This window comes from Paralichthys olivaceus, chromosome 16 (genome assembly GCF_024713975.1).
Source record: "Paralichthys olivaceus isolate ysfri-2021 chromosome 16, ASM2471397v2, whole genome shotgun sequence".
Lineage (NCBI taxonomy): Eukaryota > Metazoa > Chordata > Actinopteri > Pleuronectiformes > Paralichthyidae > Paralichthys > Paralichthys olivaceus.
Window position 1 is genome coordinate 2,772,037 of NC_091108.1, and position 25,705 is coordinate 2,797,741.

At 43.5% G+C, this 25,705-nt stretch overlaps 1 protein-coding gene across 1 annotated transcript in view; it reads right to left on the reverse strand.

Annotated features, from left to right (window-relative positions):
* Window positions 1-25,705, reverse strand: part of lig1 (ligase I, DNA, ATP-dependent) — a 41,067-nt gene that overhangs the window by 1,640 nt on the left and 13,722 nt on the right. Inside the window, exons 11-26 of the mRNA XM_069511141.1 lie at window positions 25,232-25,345; window positions 24,852-25,018; window positions 24,388-24,464; window positions 24,093-24,184; window positions 22,722-22,821; window positions 22,422-22,507; window positions 21,359-21,474; window positions 19,094-19,189; window positions 14,758-14,868; window positions 13,354-13,425; window positions 11,673-11,817; window positions 11,045-11,127; window positions 10,220-10,372; window positions 6,684-6,737; window positions 3,590-3,733; window positions 2,346-2,438 (exon numbers count right to left, since the gene is read on the reverse strand). Coding sequence (XP_069367242.1) covers window positions 2,346-2,438; window positions 3,590-3,733; window positions 6,684-6,737; window positions 10,220-10,372; window positions 11,045-11,127; window positions 11,673-11,817; window positions 13,354-13,425; window positions 14,758-14,868; window positions 19,094-19,189; window positions 21,359-21,474; window positions 22,422-22,507; window positions 22,722-22,821; window positions 24,093-24,184; window positions 24,388-24,464; window positions 24,852-25,018; window positions 25,232-25,345 — 1,703 coding nt within the window. The remainder of the gene's footprint in view (window positions 1-2,345; window positions 2,439-3,589; window positions 3,734-6,683; window positions 6,738-10,219; window positions 10,373-11,044; window positions 11,128-11,672; window positions 11,818-13,353; window positions 13,426-14,757; window positions 14,869-19,093; window positions 19,190-21,358; window positions 21,475-22,421; window positions 22,508-22,721; window positions 22,822-24,092; window positions 24,185-24,387; window positions 24,465-24,851; window positions 25,019-25,231; window positions 25,346-25,705) is intronic.

A 25,705-nucleotide genomic window follows, 5' to 3' on the forward strand; every position in this document is an offset into this window, starting at 1 on the left:
TTCTGAAGAGTTGGAGCCAGAATCACTTTTAAAAGATGAGATGATTGTGAGAATGTTGATTCATTCACTGACAGAAACTTATCAGGGACATTTATTCAAACATTTTTCAGGTAGAATTCTGGTTCCAGCTTCTTTAGAGGTTTTTTTTTGTGAAGACATTCTTGTTATTTTATTTAGTTTTTAAAAAAAATGTAATTAATCACAGATCTTATTGGCACAAAATGTGATAATGAAAACCATTGTTTGTTGAGAACTTAGTTTTTACATTTATTCAAATGTTTTGAGGTTTATTAATAAATGAAGACAGAAAAGCTGAGAGTCAAGAGATAAATACTTAATTTATCTTTAAGGAATCCATTCTTTTGTTCTATTGTAAGAGAACATGAATAGAGTGTTTTCAGCCTCTGCAGAAGAAGAAGTTAAAAAGGGAGGTTTCCTTCCCCCAGATCATTTTCAGTGAGATTTGTGTACAGACTAGTAATTCAGCTCAGTTCTGTTGAGTTATGAAATAATAATGATGAGCTGGTGGGTCGACAGGAAACATTTAGAATAAATAAAAACACCTAAACAAAACGCTGGAATTTAATATTTTATCTTTGAATAAATCTTCCCACAAGACAAGTGAGGAGTCCATCAGTGATCAGAGAGAACCCCACAGAAGGTTTTATGTTCAGTGGAAACACGGGCTCTTGTTCTGCACATCTCTACTGTACAATAACTCTCACAGTGTGCTGCATGACACTACATCTCCCTCACCGGACTCCTGAGGAGCTGCTGCAGCCGCCTCTTCCACAGCTTTGTGCTGGGACGTGCAGCGAGAGGACACAGCATAAAACATAAAAAAATAAAAAATAAAAAAAAACCTCCGTCCTTGTGGTGCTGTTCACCCTTGAAATTTTACAGGACGCCTCTTGTGAGGCGACCGCGATGATGATGATGATGCATCGTCTCCACACGACACTTAAAGTAACATGGTCCAACTCACATGTGACGGAGTTTTCACCGCTTCACTGTCATCGACGAGTGACAGCGTCGACCAGTTTGACCTCGTGTGCCTCCGAACACACGCTCCACGGGGCTGATCCCGGGTTTTCTCTTTTCACGTTCTTTTACAAAACAACTTGTTTTTGTTTCATGTCTTCACAAACATCCCTGGGACTCATTTCGGGATCTTGTGATCTTGAGACGGACAATTCTACTTTTTCCCACATCGGCTTCTTCCGGTAGCGGGAACTCCTCCTCGATACATGAGAAGCAAATCCACGTCCCCGCTGAGCAGCAAACGTCAGAGGCCACGTCTCTCACCTCACACGTGCGTAACGCCTGCCTCACTGAACCGCTGTGGCCTTCACGCCTGTGTGTGTCCGCATCGCCGATTTTGCTGCAACTGCCAAGAACCCAACGTGGGCTGTAATTATATTATGTCAATAAGTTCACAGATCATTAGGTGAAGGGCAGTGGCTTTCTGCTGCTCGCTCTGAACGTGGGTGAACATGACGGCTTTCAGACACAGTGTTCAAACACTGCGCTGTCATGTGGGCACACACAAACACACTCACACACGTCCACGCTGGTGGCGTTGCAGCTGCGGCCCTGCTCCTGCCAGCTGAGCCGTGTTTAAACATTACCGAAAGCAGTCGTGAGATTTCTGTTTACCCACATTCAGAGCAAGCAGCAGAAAACTACTGCCCTTCACCTAATGATCTGTTAACTTGCATAATATAAATACAACCTACATCGGGTTTCTGGCAGTGGCGGCCACGTTGGCGTTGCGGACACACACGTGTCACAGCAGCTCAGTGAGGAAGTCGTCACGCACATGTCAGAGGTACCAGTGTGGTCAAAGAAACGACTCCTGTGCATCCGTTCAGGCTCAAGTCACCTTTGGTTCCATGAAAACAGTCTGATATTTACTCTCAGGCTTTTCCTGACGGAGGAAATTTACTTTTGTGTGACGCTTAGTTTTTCTGTGGAGCTTTAACATTTACTTGTTTCGACTGTTGCCTCTGGATGTTTATTTGTTGACGGTGGAGATAGTGAGAAAAATCCTTGACGACTAAAACAAGGACGAATAAAGATGCAAACACAAAAACAACTAGCAGGAAGTTTAATTAACTGCTGTAGATTGATCTTTGTTACTGAAGAGGATTTGAGGTTCTAATTGCACTTATATATAAAAACCATGTGAAAGTTCATTTGATGCTTAAATAATATTTTGTTAATCAAACATTTGAACCGTTTTTCTGACATGAATGGAATCAAAAGGTGAGTTAAAAGTGAATTAATGAGCAAAACTGGAATTGAAACGATCTCCGACTCGTCTCAGTGCAGGTGAGGTGACGTACCTGAGCTCCAGATGTGGCGTCCTCTGGTTTTTTGTCGTCTCTGATGTGAAGGAAGCGAGGGAACCGCAGAGAAATGCCCTTCACCGGATCCACCTGAGGACAGACACGATGAGAATGAGTAAACAGGACACTGCCACTGATACATGTCATTGATTTGTCCTTTGGGACCTGTTCTGAAAATGATAACTTACAGAGCTGTGTTGAAGTTTCGAGTGTCAGTGCCTTTAAGGCTATTGAATCACTTTACTTCAAGATTTCAAAAAGTCTTTCAGGTTTCTGTGTCACTGCTTTCTCGTGAAATCTTACGCAACTATTCGCTCAACATCTAACAGCCTCATAACCAATCAAAAAATAAAAGGTAAAATACTTTTTTAATAAACTTTTACACAGGTTTGCCTCAAAAAAAAAAAATAATAAAATAAAACTATAGCTTCTTTTAAACTTTCACCAAAGTCTGAACTTTATCCTGAAATCTTTCCAGTCAGTCCTCTGGTGAAATGTTGACAAAATGTCCGAGTGTCAACAAAATGTGATTAATTGTGAATTTGAGTTAGAAGTAACTTCAGCACCCTGAGAAAATACGACTGGCGGCTGAAGTCTCACACCACTAATAATGTGTTAGTGCTGGAATCTTTAATCGACCGTATCATGTCCTTTAAAGTCACTCACATCATAAGTTAAAGGGAAAAGTTGTGGCAACATAAATTTTTAAGACCTAAAATAATTTGACAAACGACCTGTCGAACAGAACCTGGTGTTTAATGTCTACACTTCTCATTTTCTGACGAACGGTCTAAGCCGTTAGAGAATCGGAATATTATGACAAATCCAAGTGTTTGAAATCTAAGATTAAGATTTAAGGTGAACGGACAACCGAGCACAAATACCATCTTTAAATTCAGAATCTTACAACCTAGCAACGTAAAAAAAAGTGCAACAATAGTTTGTCTTTCTTAAAATGAAATGTTTTAGATAAATCTGTATTTGTCCATCGCTGATTTAAATGAGATGCAGATGTTATAACAAACACGTTTACATTCAAGGGGGAAGTTTGGGTCCAACGTGCCGCCGAAACCTCGAGGTAATAAATATCTGTTCCATTACATCCAGCATCTTTTACAACATTTTTAATAACTCAATTAAGTAGCGCTAATTGTGACTTTTCATTACGGGCACCCGACCGTGACAAGCAGGATTTATCAGTGGAAACACATGGGGGGGGGGGATTAACACGCTGAACTGACCAGTCCCATGGCGGCCTTGTAGACGGGCGACAGCGACAGGTCGGCGCACTTCACCTCCCAGACCTGCACGGCGTCGAGCCACACGTCGGGCTCCGCTGATTGGTCGAAGCGGTAGTAGGCACGAGGTTTGGGCAGAATGTGGTCCTGGAGAAAATAAAATAATGACGCCCGTTAATCATCAATATCAAATATCAGCGAATAACATTCAGAAACATGTGAAGTGTTTATGAACTGCAGACACAATGTGAGGACGAAGATGAACCGACAGTGACGGAGAGGCGTCGGCTGCTGGATCCTGCCGCGGCCTCACAATCATCTCCACAGAGACGGAACAGTTTGAACACACTCGCCTGCTTGTCATGAATGTGTGAAACCACATTACCAGACACCGACACGAGTGGCTTCATTCAGAAACACCTTCACATACCTGATATCTTCCTCTTCAGGTAAAAAAAAAACAAAACAGATATAACCTCAGAGTTGAGCTCAGGCGTCCGCTGAGCTGTTGCTGTTCCGTAACCGTCAACTCCTACAGTATCTAATAGCACCTTTTTATTTTTAAATAAATGGCACAATCATTCTGTCAGCGAAGGTGTCACACTTTCACAAAATGATACTCGTCTCCTCTTGGCGAATTTTAGAAAACGTGCCTCTCAAACTGTGCGGCGTCAACTAGACCGCTGCCGAGGCCACGGAGCCGGGTCATAGTGAAGTGAATCTGGGAAAAGGCTGCAGCGCTGGTGGCTCATGGTTTTTCTCTCACACGCTGTTTATACTGGAGGCTTTCGAGTGATACTCCTATACAGTGTGAATTACAATGAGTGAGCAGGTGGGCGTGTAGAGTCTTATAGAACAATCCAGTTCTGTTTGAGCTCAAACTTGTGGACGACCTATATATTTTATTTATTCATTTGTGATCCTCACCGAACGCCGTTTAAAAAGTTAATTCAAGTCAAATTCATAATCATAATTTTACACAAGCCTGAAAATGTGTGAGTGAGAGCTGTTTCTGTCACATGCCATTATTTGCGTCGTCTAGAATACATTTACACCTCTTGGCTGCGGGTGATGAATTAAACTCGAGGGGAAATGTAAAGCGACTTATTTAAGGAGAGTAATTATAATCAAGTGCCGGTGCCGTCACCGGGGGAAGCACAACAACTGACGACAAAACAAGAGTTTAACAAAAGGAAGAACTGCAGGTCAACTCAAGTTTTAGTACGTCTTGGGTTTTTAATGTAAATTCTACTTATTATCAATCAAAGAAGGTGATTAAAAACAAGTAATAACAGAGCGCTGGTGTTTAATGTGAAAGAGAAAAAGTCATATGCAAATAACAGGTGGGTGCAAAAACCGTCAGTCGGATGAGAAACAGCGAGGCCTCCGAAATTAATAACCACTACACTGAATTTATCAAGAAAATGACTTGTGAATTTATGCTGCTTCATTTGTGTCATCTTCATTAATTATGATAATGAAATCATCGAGTTAATACCCGAGATATAAGAAAGCATCGAACACTGCGCCCCGTTCTTGTCTCTCCGTCGGCGTCAGTCACTCATCGATCGTCTGTTCAATAACAATCGCACGAGGATTTTAAATGGAAAAGGAGAAACAGGAGCACAGGCCTGAGAGCTGTTACGAGCCAGAACTCCAGTGTTCAGGACTTTATCAGAATAAACATCAGGACAGAAGGAGAAGGGATCAACGTGTCCCCTTGTTAAATCACAGCGCAGCACCACCCGGAGTGTGAACATCGTCTCCCATCAGCCTGCAGCGCTGCAACCGAAGCAACACGGCCACACCGGCAGCTCGCCGTGGTTCACCATCCATCACTTTCAGGGGGTGGGCTTCGTTATAAAGCACAACAGCACACAGTGGAATGGTGCGAAGAGGAAAAAAAAATACAGGTTCCTCTGGCTTTCAATCACTGCTTCACTGTGATTCTGCAGAGAGCAGCAGTTTGTACCGCTGAGTCCAAACCTTAATCTTTTTTTAAAATTAACTTCAAGGTTGTTTTGGTTGGTTTTTTTTTAACACTCTGTGTTTCATCACAATTAGTCACTTTTAAACACAGATGACTGCATTTAAAAAAAAAAAAAAAAGCTTCTGCACGTGTTTCTGTAAAAGCAGGTTTAAAAACACAGGCAACAATTTAATAATAAATCAACAACTGATATCATTTGCAGAGAGCAGTTGTCAATTTCTTCTGACGCCGCTGCTCTGGAACAAACCTCTTCAGCAGTAAATTGAAAAAGCAATTCATTTCCCAGCGTCAGACTGAGCCTGCACAGTTACTCCAAGCGCACGTTTTATTGGTGAAACTGAGGTGGTTTACGATCTCGGCTCCGTATTTCACAAGCACAGACTGAATTCATACATTTCTATGCCAATATATATAAATATATATATATTTTAAAGCAACGTTATTTATATTGCTGTACTTTCCTTTAAGTGGGATAAAGCGCGTTCCTAACAGTAGATACTGTGTGTGGACAAGCCTCAGGGAAGAAGAGAAATCATCTTCCGAAAAAAAAAAAACCTGAGCTTGGTCAGGTTAAAGGTACCTGGAGGCAAGGTTACAAAAAAGTGACGGCATCATCATCATCTCTCCACCAAGGAGGTTCTGTTTTCACCTCTGTCTGCTTGAAACAAAGATTACGCAAAATACAAATAAACTGATTTCCACAAAACTTGGTGGAAGGATGCGTCAGAGCAACTCGTGAAAATGTTAAGTGTGTTATCAGGTTTTTATTTGGGGGGGGGGGGGGGGGGGGGGGGGGGGGGGTGATGTGTTAAAATGTGCGCAACTTGTATTTTTGAGTTTAAGCGGACTGTGGAGGATCTCTGCACACTTCTTATTTGAGTTTGAAAATCTGCATTGTGCCTGAAGAGAGGCTCCGTTTACCACGAAACTGAATCTGATTCCGTTTTAAAAAAAAAAAAAAAAAGAAAGAAGCTATAGCAGCAGAATGATCAATTTGGGTTATGACTTTGAAAAATGATGGTGTCAATTCCTCGCAAACAAGTGCAGAGTTGTGATGTGAACTGAGCTGTTGTACTGAAGCGTGACAGTCGCACTGCAGCACTTTACCTTTAAGAACTTGTAATGTTGCTCCAGATCTTCATCCTTGAAACCTGTGCCGATCTGAAAGAGACAAAAGGAGATAAGAGAGACGCACAAACACATATTCCCTCATGGTGAGACGGGGAGACATTTGGCAGCGAGAAGAAGAACACAGAACAGCAAGCAACACCCCCCCCAACCCCCCCCCCTGTACACCACGAGAGCCTCGTCTGCCTGCTCTGCCTGAAGCTTTGTGTCACCTCTCGAAAGAGCCGAACCCGCTGAGACACCAGCATCATCTAATGGGCTGACGTGCTCAGACAGAGAAAAGAAGAAGGCGGGCATATCACGCAAATATAGGATTGTCTGAGGGTGTTTTTCTGCAGGTGTCCACGAGAACCTTGGTCTCCAGGTAATCACACCAAACCTAGAGAGAAGCCTTCAGGACACATCTGTATGCAGTGCGGGAAGTCACACGTTCACACGCTGCGCTTAATCACATTAATAAACATTTGCGTTTTATTGTCATCCCAACACGAGCAGCTACACATGAACTTTCCCATGAGCAGAAACAAAAGGAGTATTTGAATCCAGGACGTATCACATCAGAAGGAACCGGGCGAACGTATCGCTGAATGACGAGGGCGCAGACGACATCACAGACAGGCCTTGATCAGCAGGTCTCCAGTGTGACAGGACTGTTTACAGTCAGTTCATTCGCCTGCACCCCCCCCCCCCCGTTTCCTGTCTGTTGTTCACAATCTCTACTGAATAAAAGTAGAGATGTATATTTTAAAGCAGAAGGAACCAACACACAGCATCAGTACTGTTCCTGGATCAGCTGAGGACTCACTGTCTCGCTCAAGGACATTTCTGTGGGACGTACAGTTGAAATTACATTTGGGAAATGAAGACAGAGACTTAAGTTTTTGCGTTCAGGGCTTGTGAAGATTACCGTGTCAAGGACAACTAGATTCTTTTTTTTTTTATGGATTTCTGCCTTTGCTTCTCGGCTGGCATTGACGAGTGACCGAGCGAAAGAGAGATGACGTGCAGCACGCAGGAAATGGGAATGCTGCAGTCACATGACACAGAACTGCTGCACTGCCGCGACGCATCACGTCCACTCAAGGTGCTTCAGCCACGTTCATCCATCAGTCTGTTAATTACCTGCACCGTACTGACTCGGAGTTCGCTAACACGCTGCTGATCACGTCTCCTGTGTAGATAACGATGCTTTCAAGATCTGAGAAGATTGCTGCTCCATGTCCTGGATCAGTTAGAGCAGGTCATTCACTAACCAGAGGGTCGGTGGTTCGATTCCCCCGGCTCCTCACGTCTTTGGGCAAGATACTGAACCCTGTACTGACAGTGCACGATTGTGCGTGATAGAAAAGGTGATATAAATAGAAGCAATGTAAGAATTCGCCGTGTAAGCCTCCTGACATTCCTGTTTTGTGACAATGAAAGCTACACTCTCCTTCCCAGTTTGTTCTCCCTGTACCGTTTTTTTGGATTGTCAATTAAGGGCATAGGAACCAAATGACATTGTCTGTAATATCCATAAAGTTTTATGCCCGGGAATATGACACTAGATTTACCGCCTCACAGTTATCTGTCTCCACCAACTTGTGAAGTTGCAGGAAATATGGTCACAACTCCCCCTTCTGTTCTTTAGTAATGGCGCTGAATAAAGGGCCGGAAAGTGTTTTTATGATCTACCGGTGATCTTAACCTTTGACCGCCACAATCTAAGATCATCTGTGAGCCCAAGTGAACGCCTGAGTAAAATGTGAAGGATTTCGTCCCAAAGATACTTCATTCACGAGAATCTTATGAAAACTGATGGAGGCTCTCGCTCTGGAGCTCGCAGCTATACAGGCATGGAAAGATTAATATGAAAATCAATAACAGACAAAACACGGGGGTTATTCTGCCGATATCTTTCACAGGAGGTGCAGTCTTCTGTTGTGTAGCTCAAACTCACATCCCCCCCCCCTCACCAGGACAGTTATTCCATGTGTGAAAACATTTTACAATGAGATTTTATTTATGGAGGAAGCAAGTGTGAACACGAGAAAACCACTAGAGCTGCCAGAAATGCAAACCCCCGAGTAATCTCATGGGTGCTTTAACCTCCATCAGCTACAGCGGAGCTGCTCAGCGTCCGACAGCAGAGCGCTGAGGTTGTGCCAGGGAGCTCCCAGGTGTGAATGTGTGTAAGCATGTAAGAGTGAAGAAGGTGGTGCTGAGAGGAGGAAGAAGAAGAAGAAAATATAAAAAAAAGAGAAGCACTCGCTGCTCGCTAAAACCCTTTTTCATGGATAAAGGCATAAAAGTTACGGAGGGGAAAACTGGAGGTGGAGGGTTTTAACAGGACAGAGAGGAGACTGGATTTATGCTCGGTGGTGAAGTTCACGCTGTCATTATCGCACACACACACATTCAAGTGGTCACGCATGCTCCAATATATGTTAAGCACTTATCCTGAAATGCACCCTGTCATGCTTTCTCTCTCTCTCTCTCTCACACACACACACACACTTCTAAACACCAAGATTTACCTCCAACTCCAATTTTAGGAGGTGGAAAAAATGGACACGGACACAAACACAGCAACTGCGCACACACACACACACAAACAAACAAAAACAACAATCGCACCCAAAATACACTGAGCTGCATCAACATAAAAAAACACCCCGAAGCGCACACGCTCGCAACAAACAGCCGTAAACAGGGAACGCTCACACTCCCCTTGCACTCTATAGCAGCTTAATGCTAAAGATCTGGAATACGAATCGCACAGAAGAGAAACAAACAAGTTGACAAACAAACGGCTGAAGGTGCAGCAACACATTAAAACACACACAAATTAGTTTGACACAGCGACTAAAGCTAATCCAGTTTAAAGCAGGAGTTCTGCAGTTAAACGTATTATTATTATGGTTTTAATGTGACCTGGCCAATGAGACGCTGGACGCTTAATTTTTTTTATAGGTATCGTAGATCTGCTCGTAAGCTAAGAACTAAAAAGTGAAAGTAAACATGTTTATTTCCAGTTTGTTTATTACAACAAGGCAGCTGACGGACGTCTTCATCCAAAGATAAATTAAAACTAGCACGAAATACAAAAATAAATACTTTCCTGGGTTCTTCCAGGCGTCTGTGGTTCTCAGAGAATTATAGTGGGGATTTCAGACGCAACTTCAAACACGCGCATGGAGACAGTCTGAAAACGTCTATAGCAACGCTAGGAAGCATAAATAATGACTTTACCTTGATGACTGGCACAAACGAACGTGTTGGTCTCACAGTGAAGGTATTTTTGCAGAAGTTAAAGAGTTGATAATGTTTCTGTACTGCAGTAATGGATGTGCTCTTAAAAAAGCTGATTGTTTTTATTATTTCACAGATTGTGTTCTGTGAATTTTGCAAAGAAAATCATCAAATCTAAGAAATATATTCAACTTGAAACCTTCAGGAGGAATAAACAAACCTGAAGACCTTATACGCTGCAGAGAACTTTAAGCTAGTTTTAGAGCGCTAGTGCAGACACACACCTTGCAGATAGACTGGAACTCCTCGTTCTCCTCGTCGTAGCACGCCAGCAGGAAGCCCCCGTAGGTGCCCGTCCTCTTGCCTTTCCCCAGGTAGGCACCAATCACACACAGGTCCATTGTGTCACCGACCCCCTCCAGGTAGTCCTTCTTCAGCTGTGGCGGGAAAAGCATTTAGTGAGAGGGTATCAGCGTAAATATCATGATGAAGGGTTTAACAATATTTCATACAACACATTAAGCTGAAAAATGCAACACAACTACATCAGTTACGACTCCTGACCAGGGAATCAGTTTTCTTTGCATGAGTCAAAAGCCAGAGGGCACAATTATATGTCATTAATTAATAATGTGAGGGACATGGCAGAGGTCTACACCGCTGCCTGAAAATGTTGACGAGCTGACGGATTCTAAAATGTTCTTGTCCTCCAGAAATCTGAATACAGGTTGGATGAAAATGTCCCAAGCAGAGATTTTAAATCAACCGAGGAATGTGAAAAATGTCCCTCTTAGAAAAAGTTCTTTGTCTTTACGAGGACTTGTCGTTCTTTCAGTTTTCTTTTATTCTGTTTCGTTGGATTAAGATGAAATTCTTCTGTGTCACTAAAAAAAAGATTGTTTGTATTTTTTTCAATAAACAAGAACAAGAAAGCGTAAACAAATAAAGAACTTTATCGTCACGTTATACTTTATGTATTTGTGTCATAAACATAAAACTGTGTTGCCAGGGTTGTGTATTGAGTGTACGAGGGTTACTACTGTTTTTACAGTGTTGACTCCCAACTACCAGACACACACAGACACACACAGACACACACAGACACACACCTTGAGCCAGTTGTGAGAGCGCTTGGCAATTTCATAGGTGGCATCCTTCTCCAGAGTCTTCACCATCAGGCCCTCACAGGAATCTACACACACATTAATAAACATAAAACACGATGTGCAGAAAGGAAATGAACAGATTATCTCTCAGATACACGAAAAGGCCTTTGTCTGCTTGTGTTACACACAAAGAGGGGCAGGACACAGTCGTATGACTCATATACACACAATACACACTGGGATACGCATTATATATGCTCTCTCTCTTATACAGAGCTGGAAACACAATGCAAGAAAACTCAATTACACAACTCACAGGCTCCATCTCTGTTGCTAACACACAAACTCAAGCAAAGGCAAAACCAAACCAACATCCTGGCTCGACAAAGAGACAGCAGCACGAGTACACAACTAACACACACACACACACAGCCCTCGCACAATTTACATGTGGAGGCACAAATGAAACTTCAGCAACACACCCACACACAAAAATCTTCAAGATGCACAGGGACAGCAGGCGAGGAAACAAGAGCACAGTTAGTACACGTACACAAAGTTCAAGACACAAAAAGACAGCGAGAAGGAAAACAAGTGAGTCTGTCACAGTCTCACACACACGAACACACACCTCGAACAGACTGCTCCAGGAACTCCGCGATGGTGTCGGTGTTGTCGGAGTCGATGGATCGGGCGAACACAAATTCCCCCTCCACCTCTGAGAAGCTTTCTTTCAGCAGAGCCCGACGCCGACACAACGGCTGTCGCACCAGGGACTGCACGCACAAACACAAACACACACACACACATAAAGTACACGTGCATTATTACAACTGGAAAAAACTGTATTATAACAACCATTTTCTTCTTCGTAGCTTGAAGCATTTCAATGACAAGGATGAAATGCAATCTCAACCAGCTACCCACACAAACAAACTCTCAGAGTAAACTCACAGACACAGTCATTACGGCTTTGGACACACATACAAACGCCCACACACACACACACACACATACAGTCTCAAACCTGCAGACGCGCACACACACATACACACACCCTCAGTTGCTCACAATGAGTCTGTTCCCCACCACCTACTATTGTTCTTGAGGCATTAATCCATAAAAACATATGAATTAGACGTCCACAAATCCCCCGAACTTTAAATCTCTCAACACTTGATAGAGAAGCACCTCAACAGAGAAGCTATAAATCTGAGAGGCACTGAAAGTGAATAGATGCAGATTGTCCCAGTAAAGAACAAAGGACATTTTAAGTCTTTCTTCGTCTTGATTTAGTTCAGAGTCTTACTCAAGGACCGGAGGAGCCGGGGATCGAACCAGCAACCTTTGATAACCTCTGATAAGCGGACAGCCCGGCTCTACCTCCCGAGCTCCAAAGGCATGAATTTTGAATCATGTCTTACAGCTGCCTGAATAGTCATGTTGCTACAAAATGCTGTTATCTTAATTTAATTTTAGCTTTGAAATCCTTCTCATGTCTTCTCGAGTCCAAGGACACGACCTTGGTGTCCTCGTGGTGGCCGCTGCTGCTCCTGCTGGTTGGTTTGAGCTTCAGCATGAAGTAACTCTCAGGGACACAGAGAGCCGCAGTGCACAGGGACTCCAACATTCCCAATTTGTGGGCAAAGAGAAATAAACAAACGAAGGACATGAGCTAATAAATTAAAGAAATATATATAAGACACAAAGAATGTTCTTACAGAGACAAATGAATTCATAAAATTTACATAAATGCCGTATTAGGTGGGACGCCGCAATAAACGGCAGAGCTTTACAGTCACTGCTGCTTTTTTAATTATGTCATTTTGTTGTCGTCCACTTGGGAAAAAAAACGAACAAACTTGATGGAAACGTTCGCTGATTAGCATTTTCTTCGGTTGACTTAGAGCTTCAGCGTTTGCTTAAAAACGCTGCATTATTTGGCTGCAAACATAAAGACTCAATCTCACACAATTACCACCCAAGACCAACACACACTTAAAATAGTGCACCGGTTTCTCAAACACAGACTCAGAGACAGTCTCAGACAGACGCGGGCACACACACACACACACACACACTCAGACACACTCCACTGGAATTACAATGAGCGTTACAATCATTATCTCATTAGGGCCTCCAGTAGCACCATCATTGGCATTCAGGGAAGTTGTTGGCATCTCTGCAGGGCGATGAGTATGCAAGCACATTCACAAACAATAAACACGCACGCACACAGCAGTTTTAAATGACAACAGAAGTGTTGGGAGAGATCTCTGGGTAATACTCTCCTCCTCATCACTGGGTCTTACCTCGCCGTTGAGATAGAGGAGGTCAAAGGCGTACACACACACTTGCACTTTGATCTCCGAGGCGTCCACGTCCTGCAGGGAAGCATCAACACACATTCAGACAAATATGCATTTTAATGTTTTTTTCCCTTGACAAAAATATGCAAATTGACGCATCTTACTCACAAATCGCTACATCTAACCTTGGTACTTGTTACAAAGCGCTCTTTGATTTCCCTCCCGTACGGTTTTGAAAGTCAGCCTTCCCTCCGTCGTTTTAAAACATTGCATCTCCGCGTTGTGTTACACATACACATACACAACGTTTCACAAACCTCTTCTCCTTCCTCTCAGTTTTTCTTTTCTTTGACTGAAGATTTCAGGATTTCTGCACTGAAGTAATATTGAATTCTCAGGACCAAGTTGGGTCAACTGTTTGTCGGCCGATTACCGTTTGTATGCCAACCTGAAAGTTAGTTTTATTTACTAAATCAAATAGCATCATTAAAACGTGTCTCTGTCCAAGTGTCCTCCTCCACGCTCCTGCAGACCTGCGCTCATTTTACACTTAACAACCACGAGGAAACCTTTCTAAACGAGTTCTATTTGTTCTCGGTGAAACACATTTTAATGCTCGAATCTCCTCTCGAGTTATAATTAGACTCGGTTTGACGTCACAAAGGAAATCGCATGGTATCCTCCTCATCCAATCTAATAACATTACAAAGCGTCTGCGACCAGTGGTGAAGGAAACTGATCAGGCAGCAATTACAATAAAACCACAGCACTCTCCAAATTTGAAAGATTTGTCCCTTGATTTATCGCTGCCCTCCTTCACTCTGCTCATTACTTCCCCTCCGCTCATTAACAGTGTTTAATTAGTCCATATCTGGTTCCATCTCCTCATCTGAAAATGTTTCATTTTTAACAAGAACGCTCGAGGTGGAAGAAACAGTCGAGATGCTGTTACATAAATTGCCGTCAGGGCATCACAATCAGTTTGTGCATCTAACTGTCATAATAACTAATCATGGTTTCATAGTGGCTGTAACAGTATCCAGCAAAAGAAATCATCAGGATAATCATTTTCACCCACTCTCATCATCCTGGGCTCCATATTTGCACTCTCATTTCTTCCTTCCTAATTTGCCCGGGTGTCATGGTGCATGCAAAAAGACGGGGTAAACGGAGCAGTCCCCCCCCCCCCCCCCCCCCCCCGATGTGATTGGTGTGGAAGGAAGAGGTCGTTATTTTGATCAGAACTAAAAAAAAACAAACAACTGACATCACTGACATTTGCAATCACACACTCCCCTCCGCTCTTCTCGACGCCTTTGCCTGTTCTGTGTCATCCTAACCAATCTCCTCTGTCTGCTTTACCTTCATGAACATTTGATGTCTTTCTCTATTTCATCCACGTCTTACCTTTCTTTTACGGGTGGTGAGGACCTGGAAGGGCTGGATCAGCTTCTTTTCACGGTCCCAGGCGACAGCCTCCGAGTCCAGGACGCAGGACACCACAGAGTCCTTCTTCACCTGCGGAGGAAATCATTAAGAGACAGTGCAAAGGAATTACCCGGAGATACCAAGAGTTTTTAATGATTGAAAAAGCCAGATGATGTTATTTACCCATCTGCATATAAGCAACATCTGCTGTAGCAAACAAGACATTGGTGGATTTACTTAAATTAAACTGTCAGACAAACTTAGATTCAAACTCAGTACTTGGATGTTGTATAGACGTGTTCAGGCTGTTTCAGGACCTGCAGCTCCCCCTCCATTTGTTGCCAAATGCTTTGCAAGTCATCACATTATCATTTTCTTCCTCCCTTAAATTCATCGCTCCTCTTGAGTAGCCATGTCAGCTGCAGCCGTCTCTTACGCTCAGCCAGTTGCCAAACTGTGAAACACACCCCCTCAATTGGTCGGATGCCCACACTGTTCCAAAAGCCAAATCTTTTACGAGATATGTTTTGCAGTTTGTGTTTCTTTTTAATTCTGCTTTAAGGAAAATGCTTTGGCAGCTCATGTTTCCCTGAGCAGGAAAAAAAAAAAAGCTCACGGGGAGATTATATTGACCAAGATCAGACCGAGTGGATGCTAATCATGTAAGTCACCAAATCCTGTGTGTGAGGCTTAATCTCTTATTTCCTGGTCGTTTCGGGGCCACCAGGATTCTTTAAATGTACGAATTTACAAGCTGATCCAGACTGAGACACGATCAGAGAGTGAAATCTGAAATCTGATCAGACAAATCCAATCAGAGCTCAGAGCAGGAGGCACATTAGAGGGAGGAGGTTGTTTGGAAACGATCTGATATATAAAACATTACCAGTTATCCTCATAAGGTCATTAGGCTAAGTAATGCATTATTTACAAATTAACGCATTGGAATTAATATTAATGTGTTAATATATTACTTTTAATTCATTATTTAAAGCAATACAGGACTATGGTAGCTTCAGGAAAATTAGTTTCTCTTCATTAATATGCAAAATAATGCAGCAAGGTGCTGTAAAATCTAATCAGACCATCTCTGTGGAGTCAGTGTGCGTTAGTGTGAAGTGAAACTCACACTGCCATAGGCATCTCACTGCCATAGTTCGTTTATTGTGTTTACAAGAATGTGTGCGGACACTCAGACACTGCCATGACAACACGATGTCAGACACTGGGTGCATATTTTAATTTAAGCAATATCTCTTATCACTGATCTGCCACATTAATATCAGGAATCGATATCTCAGATTTAAACAGCTGAAGCCGGCTACTTTCACAACACGAGTAAATCAAATCTGCTAAATTAAGAATTGTAAGTTACATAAAGACGGGAAAAACATTCCAAGCACAAATAAAATCCAATGAAAAGAAGAGACTTAGGCACAAACTTCTCACTCTGTTTGTTTTTATCCAACCAAAAGCTTAGAGTTAAGGCCGAGTTAATGGGAAGACAGAAAGGTAAGAAACAGCAAAGGAGAGAAAAACTAAAAACAATGACAGACAAGAAAAACAGGTTAAGGGTGTCGGGAGAATGACGAGAAGGGAGAGGAGCGAGACGCCGAAGACAGCGGGAAAAAGGTGAAAGAAAATGTTTTTTAAAAAAGAGCGAGGGAGACGTGTGGAGGACAGCGAAAGACGAATGGTGAGAAGGGAGATGGGGATAAGGAGGAAATGAAAGCAAAAACAAAAAGAACGAATATGTCAGGAGGGTGAGAGGGTTGGGAGTGAGAGGGGAAGGTTACGAGAGGCACAGAGACAGACCAAGAAGGTGAAACTGCAGCAGGTTGTATCACAGCACTGAAAACAGACAAGAGGGAGAGCGAGAGCCAAGAATGACGAGAGCGAGGCGAGAAGAGAAGTCCAGGTGAGACACGAGCAGAGAGTAGTGAAGGAAGGAACGAACAGGTATCATCAAGATGCAATGAAGAAGAAAGGAGGGACGGTCAGACGCAGTGACAAGAGACAAGTGGACAGATGAAGCAATGAGGTGAGAGCGAGAGACAAAGAACCATGCAGCTTTTACAGATATGAAAAGAAAAGGAGCAAGATGAAAGTCAGCGTGAGGGAGAAACGTGAGGGTTATGTGAAATGATGAGTGGACGGACGAACCAGAGCCAAAAATAAAAAGGCCGAGCAGGTAGAGAAACTCGTGCTGGGCTGAGCCACGAGAAAAACCACAATCCATTCAAGTCATGCTGGCACGGAGCTGTTGGTTTTCCACTGGACAGCAGGGAAATGGAAAATAGGTTTTTCAAGCTTGATCATGTGTTGGAGGTTGAGCTGGTTCACACAAGCTGCAGCGTCAACATCTGAAAAATGTTTCTAAAGACATGAACTCTGGAAAACATCCAGAAAAATCGGCCTTTGCGTTTTCAAGAGCTCGTCTTTTACATATGAAGAACTCAGCAGGAGATTTCCTGAGACAGACGCTTTCACAACAGGGACGCTCAGGTGAGGGCCTGCAGGAGGCATGACGACACACGACATTTAAAATTCTCTCAAATCTCTGTCCGCATCTTTCCTGCCTCTGGGATATTTGCTGTTCACATCAACACGTCCACTCACTGTCAATTTGTTCCGAAGGGGGGGGCCGGCAAGAGTAGTTCAGAAAAATATCCAAAGCAACTGACTCGGACATTTGTGTTCTCACATGCAACCCCTCTGGAAATTTTCAGGAAAACGTGAAGACTTCAGAGGACGTCGGCTTCTGTCTGCTGCTCCTTCTCCTCCTCCTCCTGGCAATATTAAAAAAGTAATCTGACCAAATGGTTCCAAATAATTTTTACGTTTTTTCCAGACAGTGGAGCCGCTGAACAAAAAAAAAAAGCTTGATGACCTATACACTGCGTTTTGATATAATCCTGCTGGTTTGCTGTTGTGGCTCTTAAAATGATATTTGAGGCATTTCAGTGCTTTTACTGCTGAGTTAACAGCGGAGAGATGACAGGAAATGAAGGGAGAGCCAAAGGTACATTTCAGTTCATGCTCAGTGCCAAGGCCACCGGAGCGCTTCTTCGGTGGAAAGTTTTTAATGCGGAGCAGCAGCAGTAAAACCAACAGAGCTGCGCAAGTGATGAGTAAACAATAAAATAAGCCTGATCTCTGAGAGAAAGAACAGCAACAAAGAAGTTGAGCTGAACTCACAATTCACAGAAGCACTCAGAGACTTTAACAAACAGAAACATCTCTTTAGTCACAACTACTCAAATGTTTAGCCAGTTTAACAGAAGACACGACTTTGGTTTGAGAGGAGATTGGATCCCTGCTGCCAACAACCATGTAAGACCAGACTCAGCCTATTACAGAAGAAGAACGCTCTGGGTAGAGCATTCAGGAAATCAAGGGTTTTCGGTGTCGGCCAATATCACCTAAATCTCTACGGATGTATGCCTGCTCAAATTCAAGAAAACGAATTTGTTTCTCAAAACAACAACTGACGTCTTGCTTTTTGAAACAGCCTTAACATCAGCGCAGGAAAAGCACACTCCGTTTTCCTCTTTTAAACAATAAATCATGTCTTTACAAATTCCAGCTAAGGGACCCATTACTAACGTTGCTTGACTGATCCGAGTGTTTATTTAATTCACTAACTTGTCCTGATTAGTACAAACCAGGTGGGAATTTCCTTTAATATTATTGATCGTTGACGGTTGTGTATTGGACAAAGTCTTTGTAAACAGCCCCAGTGAATGAGAAAGGCGAGAGAGGAGAGAGCAAACGGATATAGCTTTATTAGTGACTGCTGCTCAGCACTAAAGCAGAAAAACACTCAGCGGGCATGGAGGTAGTGAGCGTGCTCGGATAACTCCAGGCCAACTGCCAAAGCTTCAGGTAGCGGTGATCAACTTCTATCCTCACACGCAAGCAGATCCTCGCTCACCCGCAGCTTTAAATCAAACAACCTGTGTTCTTGATATTTACTCGAGACAGGTTTCACAACCGGCTGATTCAAAATGTCCATCCTGAGTGAACACGAGAACAGAAACTGTTGACTGGTCCTGACGACTGAAGAGGGGACAAGAGGAAAAGCAAATGGGTTTCAAACGGTGCGGCTCAGAGCAGGAGTGGGCGCACGGAAACCACAGAGATGAGAGGTGGGTTAAAGGAAAATGGCAGAAATGAAAGACTGAGTGAGCGAGATAAATGTGTGCAGTTGTTATTTGCACACTGTAAAAGCCATCGGTTGACAATCACGGCTCACATCGTCTCGCCTCTCTCCCAGGGGCTGAGCTGCAGCGCTCTGTGTGTTCAACTGTTTTACCTTGGGAATGCGAGAGATGATATCAGGGTATTTGCTGGTGTTGTCTTCCTGGTTGCGGCTGAAAATCCGCACCTCGCCGCTCTCCAGAATGTGAATCTGTGGTGGTGGTGGGGGGGGATAAAGAACGCAAGATTAGAAATACAATAGGAACAAATTAAAAAAACAATTTAAACTGGTCAGTGTTTATCTGATCGGTGGATGTTCGAGGAATGGTTATATTTCTGTGGAATTCACAGTCTTGAGTGCTAGTTTCCATCGTCAATATATATACACACTCATCAGCCACCATTTCAAACCACCTGATTAAAAGGATCAAGCTCGTCCTTGTGCCGCCAAAACATCTCTGACTCACCGAGGCACAGACTCCGCAAGACATCTACCGGCATCATGTCCTGCACGCTGCGATGCCAAGGACTGGAAATGAACCCACAGATGAATACAGGAGATATAGTTTGTATCTGTATCTATTGCATGTCTGTCTGTCCTGCAGGGATTCTTACTTTGTGGATGTTCCTCAGGCTTATCTACTATTTCTCCATATCGAAGGTCTAAAGTGATATACTGTGGGGCCTGGTAAAAACCTATTAAGGGTAAATTTGGGCTCCATAAAAAAAAAAAAAAACTTGAAATATATGAATCTGGATATTGAGTTGAACAGATGTTTGATGAGACATGATAAAAAGATGATGTGGTGAATAAAATAATGAAGTCGATGAGCCTCAGTTGTTGTTAATTGTACGACAGGATCACTTCAGTCTGTGGCAGAAGGGTATTTACAGTGTACGGGTGCGTTTCCAGTCTTATCGACCACTCAAAGCGATTTACTGTACAAGTCATTCACCCATTCACACACTGTCGGCACAGCAGGGTCAGAGTTTCAGTATCTTGCCCAAGGACACTTCAGTCAGTCTGTTTAGTGGACACCCTTCCCAGATAACAAGTCTAGGTTACCAGAAGAAGTCATGTCAGGATTATTATTATCTTCATGAGAATGGAGGCTGATTCAAGGCACATCTTATCCCACAGCCGGGGACAGGGTGGCAACTCCCAGCACGAAACGGCAAACACACTGATCCAGCAGACCTCTCAGATCGTGTGTTCTCTGCTGCCACACATCTCCATCAGATTGATTCAAGGGTGGTAACGACAGACAGTGTATTTTATAAAGACTCTTCTGAAATGAAGTGCATTGTCTTAAACCCAGTTTTTCCTCATTAGGTCCCTAAATAGCCTCATTATAATTTAGGTCGCCTTTTAACGCGGAACAACAGACGACTCTGGCTCATTTCCAGTTCTTTTTTTTCAGACTGATCAATAAGGTGTCATCACCGATAAATAATTATAGGAAAATTAAATACATGCACACACAATAAGTCCCTTGCCTAATTAGATGGAACACACTGCACGAATACTTACAGTTATTTTGATTCAGCAACTGCCACAAACCCAGATACACGCACACGCACACACACATACATACACACGTGCACAGTGAGTCTTTAGTGAGTGGTGAATCGTGAGTCCCTCTGCTGGCGGTTTGAGGTAAAGTCCACTGCAGTGAGAACAGAGAGAGAGACAGAGAGAGAAAACTGAGAGAGCAATAAGAGGAGGACGTCATAACGTTTACTCTCTCTTCATCCTCTCTCTCCGTTTCTCTCCCTGCTCATCTCTCTTCTTCTCAATTCAGCTCAGTTCAAAGACACTTTATTGGCATGACTGTCCAAAATTAACAATACAGCTGGAGGGGGTTTACATTACAGTCTCTCTCCAACTACGTCTCTTCATGTGTCTCTTGCTCAACATTTCCTCGTCCCCCCCCCCTGCTGTTTCACCGTTGTGTCTTCATTTTCATCTCCCTCTGTCTCTTAATGTGTCTCGCCTCCACCGTCTCCAGTCTCTTTCCTCACTGCTCTACATCTCCAACCCCACCCCTCCTCCTCCTCCTCCTCCTTTCACAATGGTAGAGGTAGCCTGCTCTGCCTACAGGCCCAGGGCACAGCAGCACTACTGTTTATCTTAAAAGAATAGGTGCGCACACACACACACACCACAGAAACACCATGCATGCATGCACACAGTCAAGTGAACACACAGTGAGAGTCACAGAACAGCAATATCTCATACTCAAAGAACATAGCCGTGAGGTATACGCATACAAAATTCAGCAGACATATGTTCGCTGCCAAACGCAGGGAAAACAGTTGCACTCTGTCACATAGCCACCTACATGCACATAGACAAACACACACACACACACACACACACCTGTGCACGCTCGCCGTCGTACTTGTACTCGCAGGTGAACGCCGCCTCGTCAAACCTCTTCAGCACCTCGCCAACGCCCTTTGTGGGGTGAGCCAACATGGGCCTCAGCGGTACACCTGAGAGAAGAAAGGTGGCGAGACAATATGAATTAAACAGCTAAACACAGCGGGACACCGACCAATCAATAGAAAAAGATGCGGTTATGCATTTTTCATGAATTATAAACAGCTGAGAAACAAACTGTGAGCGACCAAGGAGAAGTTCTCTTCATTTTCTACTTTTTCGGTGAATGTGAAGAGGAGGGGCAGGGCTGGCGCTAACAGGCCTGCAGGTTACGAGAGTGAGGCAGATCGCGGAAGAAACCGAGAAGCTGTGAAATTAGCTTCAGTGACACATTCCCACATGACACATCAACATCACACCCACAACTTTTTCATCTGCGACTAAATCACAGATGAAAATAAGTTTGTTTGCATTCTCATTTGGCCCCAAAACGAAAGTTAACTGACTCATATCCCCCCTCGGGCTGCGCCGTCAAGTTAAGCTACAGAGGCAGCAGGGGGGTGAGATAATGAAACATACTCACCAAAAAAAAAAAAAAATGGTTCAATAGTAGCTTACACAGCACCAAGCCAGAATTGACAGGACAGTCATGTTTTGCCCAAACCGACTGGTGCTTTCCAAAAAAAAAATAATTCAACAGCTCCTTTAACTACAAATGCATTATAGCACCAACAAAGCTCCCTGAATGACAACTGTTTACCTGCCAAAGTAGCAGCGAGATTTGTCTAACTGACCAACAACGTCCAATTTAGTTTCTCAATTTAGTGCCGCTCAGATGGTGGCTGGTAATAATTTCCTACCTTGGTGCCAGGGCTCCTTATCACAAATAGCTTGACAACAGTGTAATTGGGAGCTAATCCCCAGCGTAGTATCTTTTATCTTTCAGTGATAAATGACTCAAATAAAATAACTGACTCACCTCCACTGAGCGGATCAATAAACACACTCCAGTCACCATTTTGGATTAAATAACCTTTCTGCCTCTTGATTGGGTGCTTACCTGGAGTGAGCTTGCAGTGATTGGGTAGCTGGTCTATGCCCTCTTTCAGGAGAACGGGGATGAGGATGTCGTAATTGGGCATCTCACTGAAACCCGGAGGAGTCAGAGACAAAGAAGGGTGTTTGAGAAGAAAAACAAAAGAGAGAAGAAGAAAAAAAAAAATCAATATCATCCAAAATGAAAGTGAGCAGAATGAGTGAGGGAGAATGAGGAACTGGGCTTAAAGGGGATAAGGCATTGTAGTGGCACCGCGGAGACACTGCAAAGTCAAACGAGAGGGTTTGTTTAGGCTTCAGTTACCAATAAGTCTGTTTGAGAATGAGACTCTTCTCTTCGATCCAGGCCCGCCTGCTCTCAGTGCTCATCCCCTTCCCGGCATCGATCACAGCGGGAGGGAAATCTGCAAGGGAGGAGGGGAGAAATGCATTTCAAACAGAGTGTCAGAACATCTGTATGAGCGAATATTTGTTGCACTAAAACTTCAGAGGCACTTCAAACGTCCAGGAAATATGAGACTCGGAGCGGCCCAATTACTTGTATTTACCCGCACCTCAGTGTTTTCTAGTTTGTTTGAAATGTTTCAGAGGAGACTGAAGGCAGTTTCACATGAATAATCACGATGTCTTTAGAACACGACTGACCACTAAATTATTAATTGCAATGATCCACTTGAGCTCTACAGAGAATCTACTCCGAGTTGACCTGCCTGATAAAATAATGGCAAATGAAATAATAAAAAAAAAATAAAAAAGCTAAGAAAAACATTTCCCGACCAGACCACAGATCAATGCAAATTTCCCCACCGAGCCTCTGGTCTAATTGACTCTTATTAAAGCATACCTCTCCTCCAGAATCGGGCGCGAATACTAATAAGTCAGGGATGAATTTATTTTATCTGGTGTCTGTGGCGTTGGTAAGAGGAGGCCAGCTCAGTGCTGAGAGATAAGCTCTTAACTCTCCAACCTGGAAGTGATGAATTCAGCAACACGGTGGTGAGAGGGTACGTCAATCACAAACAGAGAAAAATGTTTTTTGTTTGAGTTTGTTCTGTGTTTGCTTCTACCCATTATATGAAATTTCATCTTTAACTGTTCTAATGAATTCCAAAGAATATTTGACACTGCTTTAACTGACTGACGATAAATTAAACTATCTATCGCTCGACTTAAACAGCCCACCTTCCTCTCCTTTAATGAGTTATACTACAAGTACAGGAGAATTTTTAAACACAAAGAAAGTCTGCAAACTTTAATTTGAACAAGGAAACTGTAAAAATGTACAGTCCTTGATCTGTGAAAAAAAAATATTCAGAAAGCCAATTTGAGCCTTCCAAAGCATTTTTGAAAAAGAATATTTTGTCTTCGTGTTTCCCTGCCTGAGCTGGATCTAAAGTAATAAACACCACTGTAACTTTCTCAACTGTTAAACTCAGACAGTAGAAGCCTCAAATTAAATTCAGATAAGCTCCTGAAAACAGAGTTTCATGGAGAAGGAACTGTGGATTTTGTCACTTTCGTTTGAATCACGTCGGGAAAGAGATCTTTTCATGGCCAGCGTGAGCAGGAGGGGTGATAACAACAAGCAGACACTAGCTCGGTGTACACGCCGGGAGACCGACTGCTGTTTTGAGATGAAAAGCTTTTCAACACATCCTTTAAAATTCCAGGCTACCTTGTCCAGGTGGGGTCAAGCACACAGCCAGACTGAGTGCTGATAGGACACTCTGCTCAGCCAGGCCTATCCTCAGCTTCCCAGCCAGGGACCTGTCGATCAAAACCACAAGACCAACAGCGGTGAGTGTCGGAACCTGCTGCCCATGACAGTGGCTACATGCCTGAGCATTCACACATGCAAACATGTATATGTATGTGCATCTCTACTTGCAGATGTGTATGCATGCCTGTGATGACACACACAGTCGAGTCTGTCTGTGTGTGTGTGTGTGTGTGTGTGAGCGTTATTTCACCTGACTATGTAGCGGGCCTCGGCGAAGCGGCATGCCACAAAGAGGCCTTTGATGATGTCGATTTTCTTATTCATGGCCTGAGGCAGGCAGTCGGAAATTGAGATTCACAGAAGAAGAGCGAAAAGAGACAGAATGCAGAAAGACTGAGGTCACCCGTGAGTACAAACCCCGTGTTCCATCCACTGTATTAAAATATACAAACAACACAGACCCAGGAGCAACGGGGAGGAAAAACTAATTGCTTCAGGGTTTCAAATCAGGCGACTTATTTGAAGGCTGAGAAATTACCTCCTTCCTCGGAAGTCGACAAATAAACTAATAATTCCTCAATCAATACACAATCACATTAACATTTTCTTTCTTTACCCCCCCCCCTCACCCCGATACTGAGAGGCCGACAGAGTGAAAACAATATTTTCTCAAGCCTGCTTTCCCCCTAATGAAAATGTTATTCCATGGCTCACCGAGTTCCCGCTCATGCTGGCAATTTCCTTCAATTTCTTGAACACGCCCCCTGCTGTCAGACTGGCCGGTTGGAACATCATGCGCTGGTTGCTACGGGAACTCTCGGCCACGAGGCCCAGATCTCCCTTCTCCTGCGCCTCTGCTTTAATTTTGTCCAATTGTCGCCCTGGAAACAACAGGGAGACGGTAAATAGCGGCCGCCTCGCTGGCTGATGAGCAGAGGAGGACGGCATCAGTATTTAGGCTGGGAATGCACAAGAGAGTGCTTGGGTGCAACAGCATGCTAATGCTTGTGTGTGTGTGCTTGTGTGTGTGTGTGTGTGTGTGTGTGTGTGTGTGTGTGTGTGTGTGTGTGTGTGTGTGTGTGTGTGTCCTTTACCAGTTGCTTGAGCAACAGCTTTCATCAGCACAGTTTCCCCAACACCAAGCTCCATCCCCAGGTAGGCAGGACCCAGCTGGTTCAAACACAGGTACACACAGCACAGCAGGTCGTCTGGTGACACAACATAAATAAAAGGGTTAACACACACACACACACACACACACACACACACACACACACACACACACACACACACACACACACACACACACACACACACACACACACAAACACACACACACAAATACAATTTATTGGACACGTAGCATGCACAGATTCAAACAGAAAAACGTGGGCACAAAAATACAAACCGACAAAGAGAAGACACAGACACACACATAAAAAACAGACAGAACCCAGGACACAACTCACACAATAGGACAAAAACAAACTGGCACACACATACATACTAAAGGATTCATGGAGAGACACAGGCGGCTCAGTTGTGTCACACAAACATCGACGTACAGA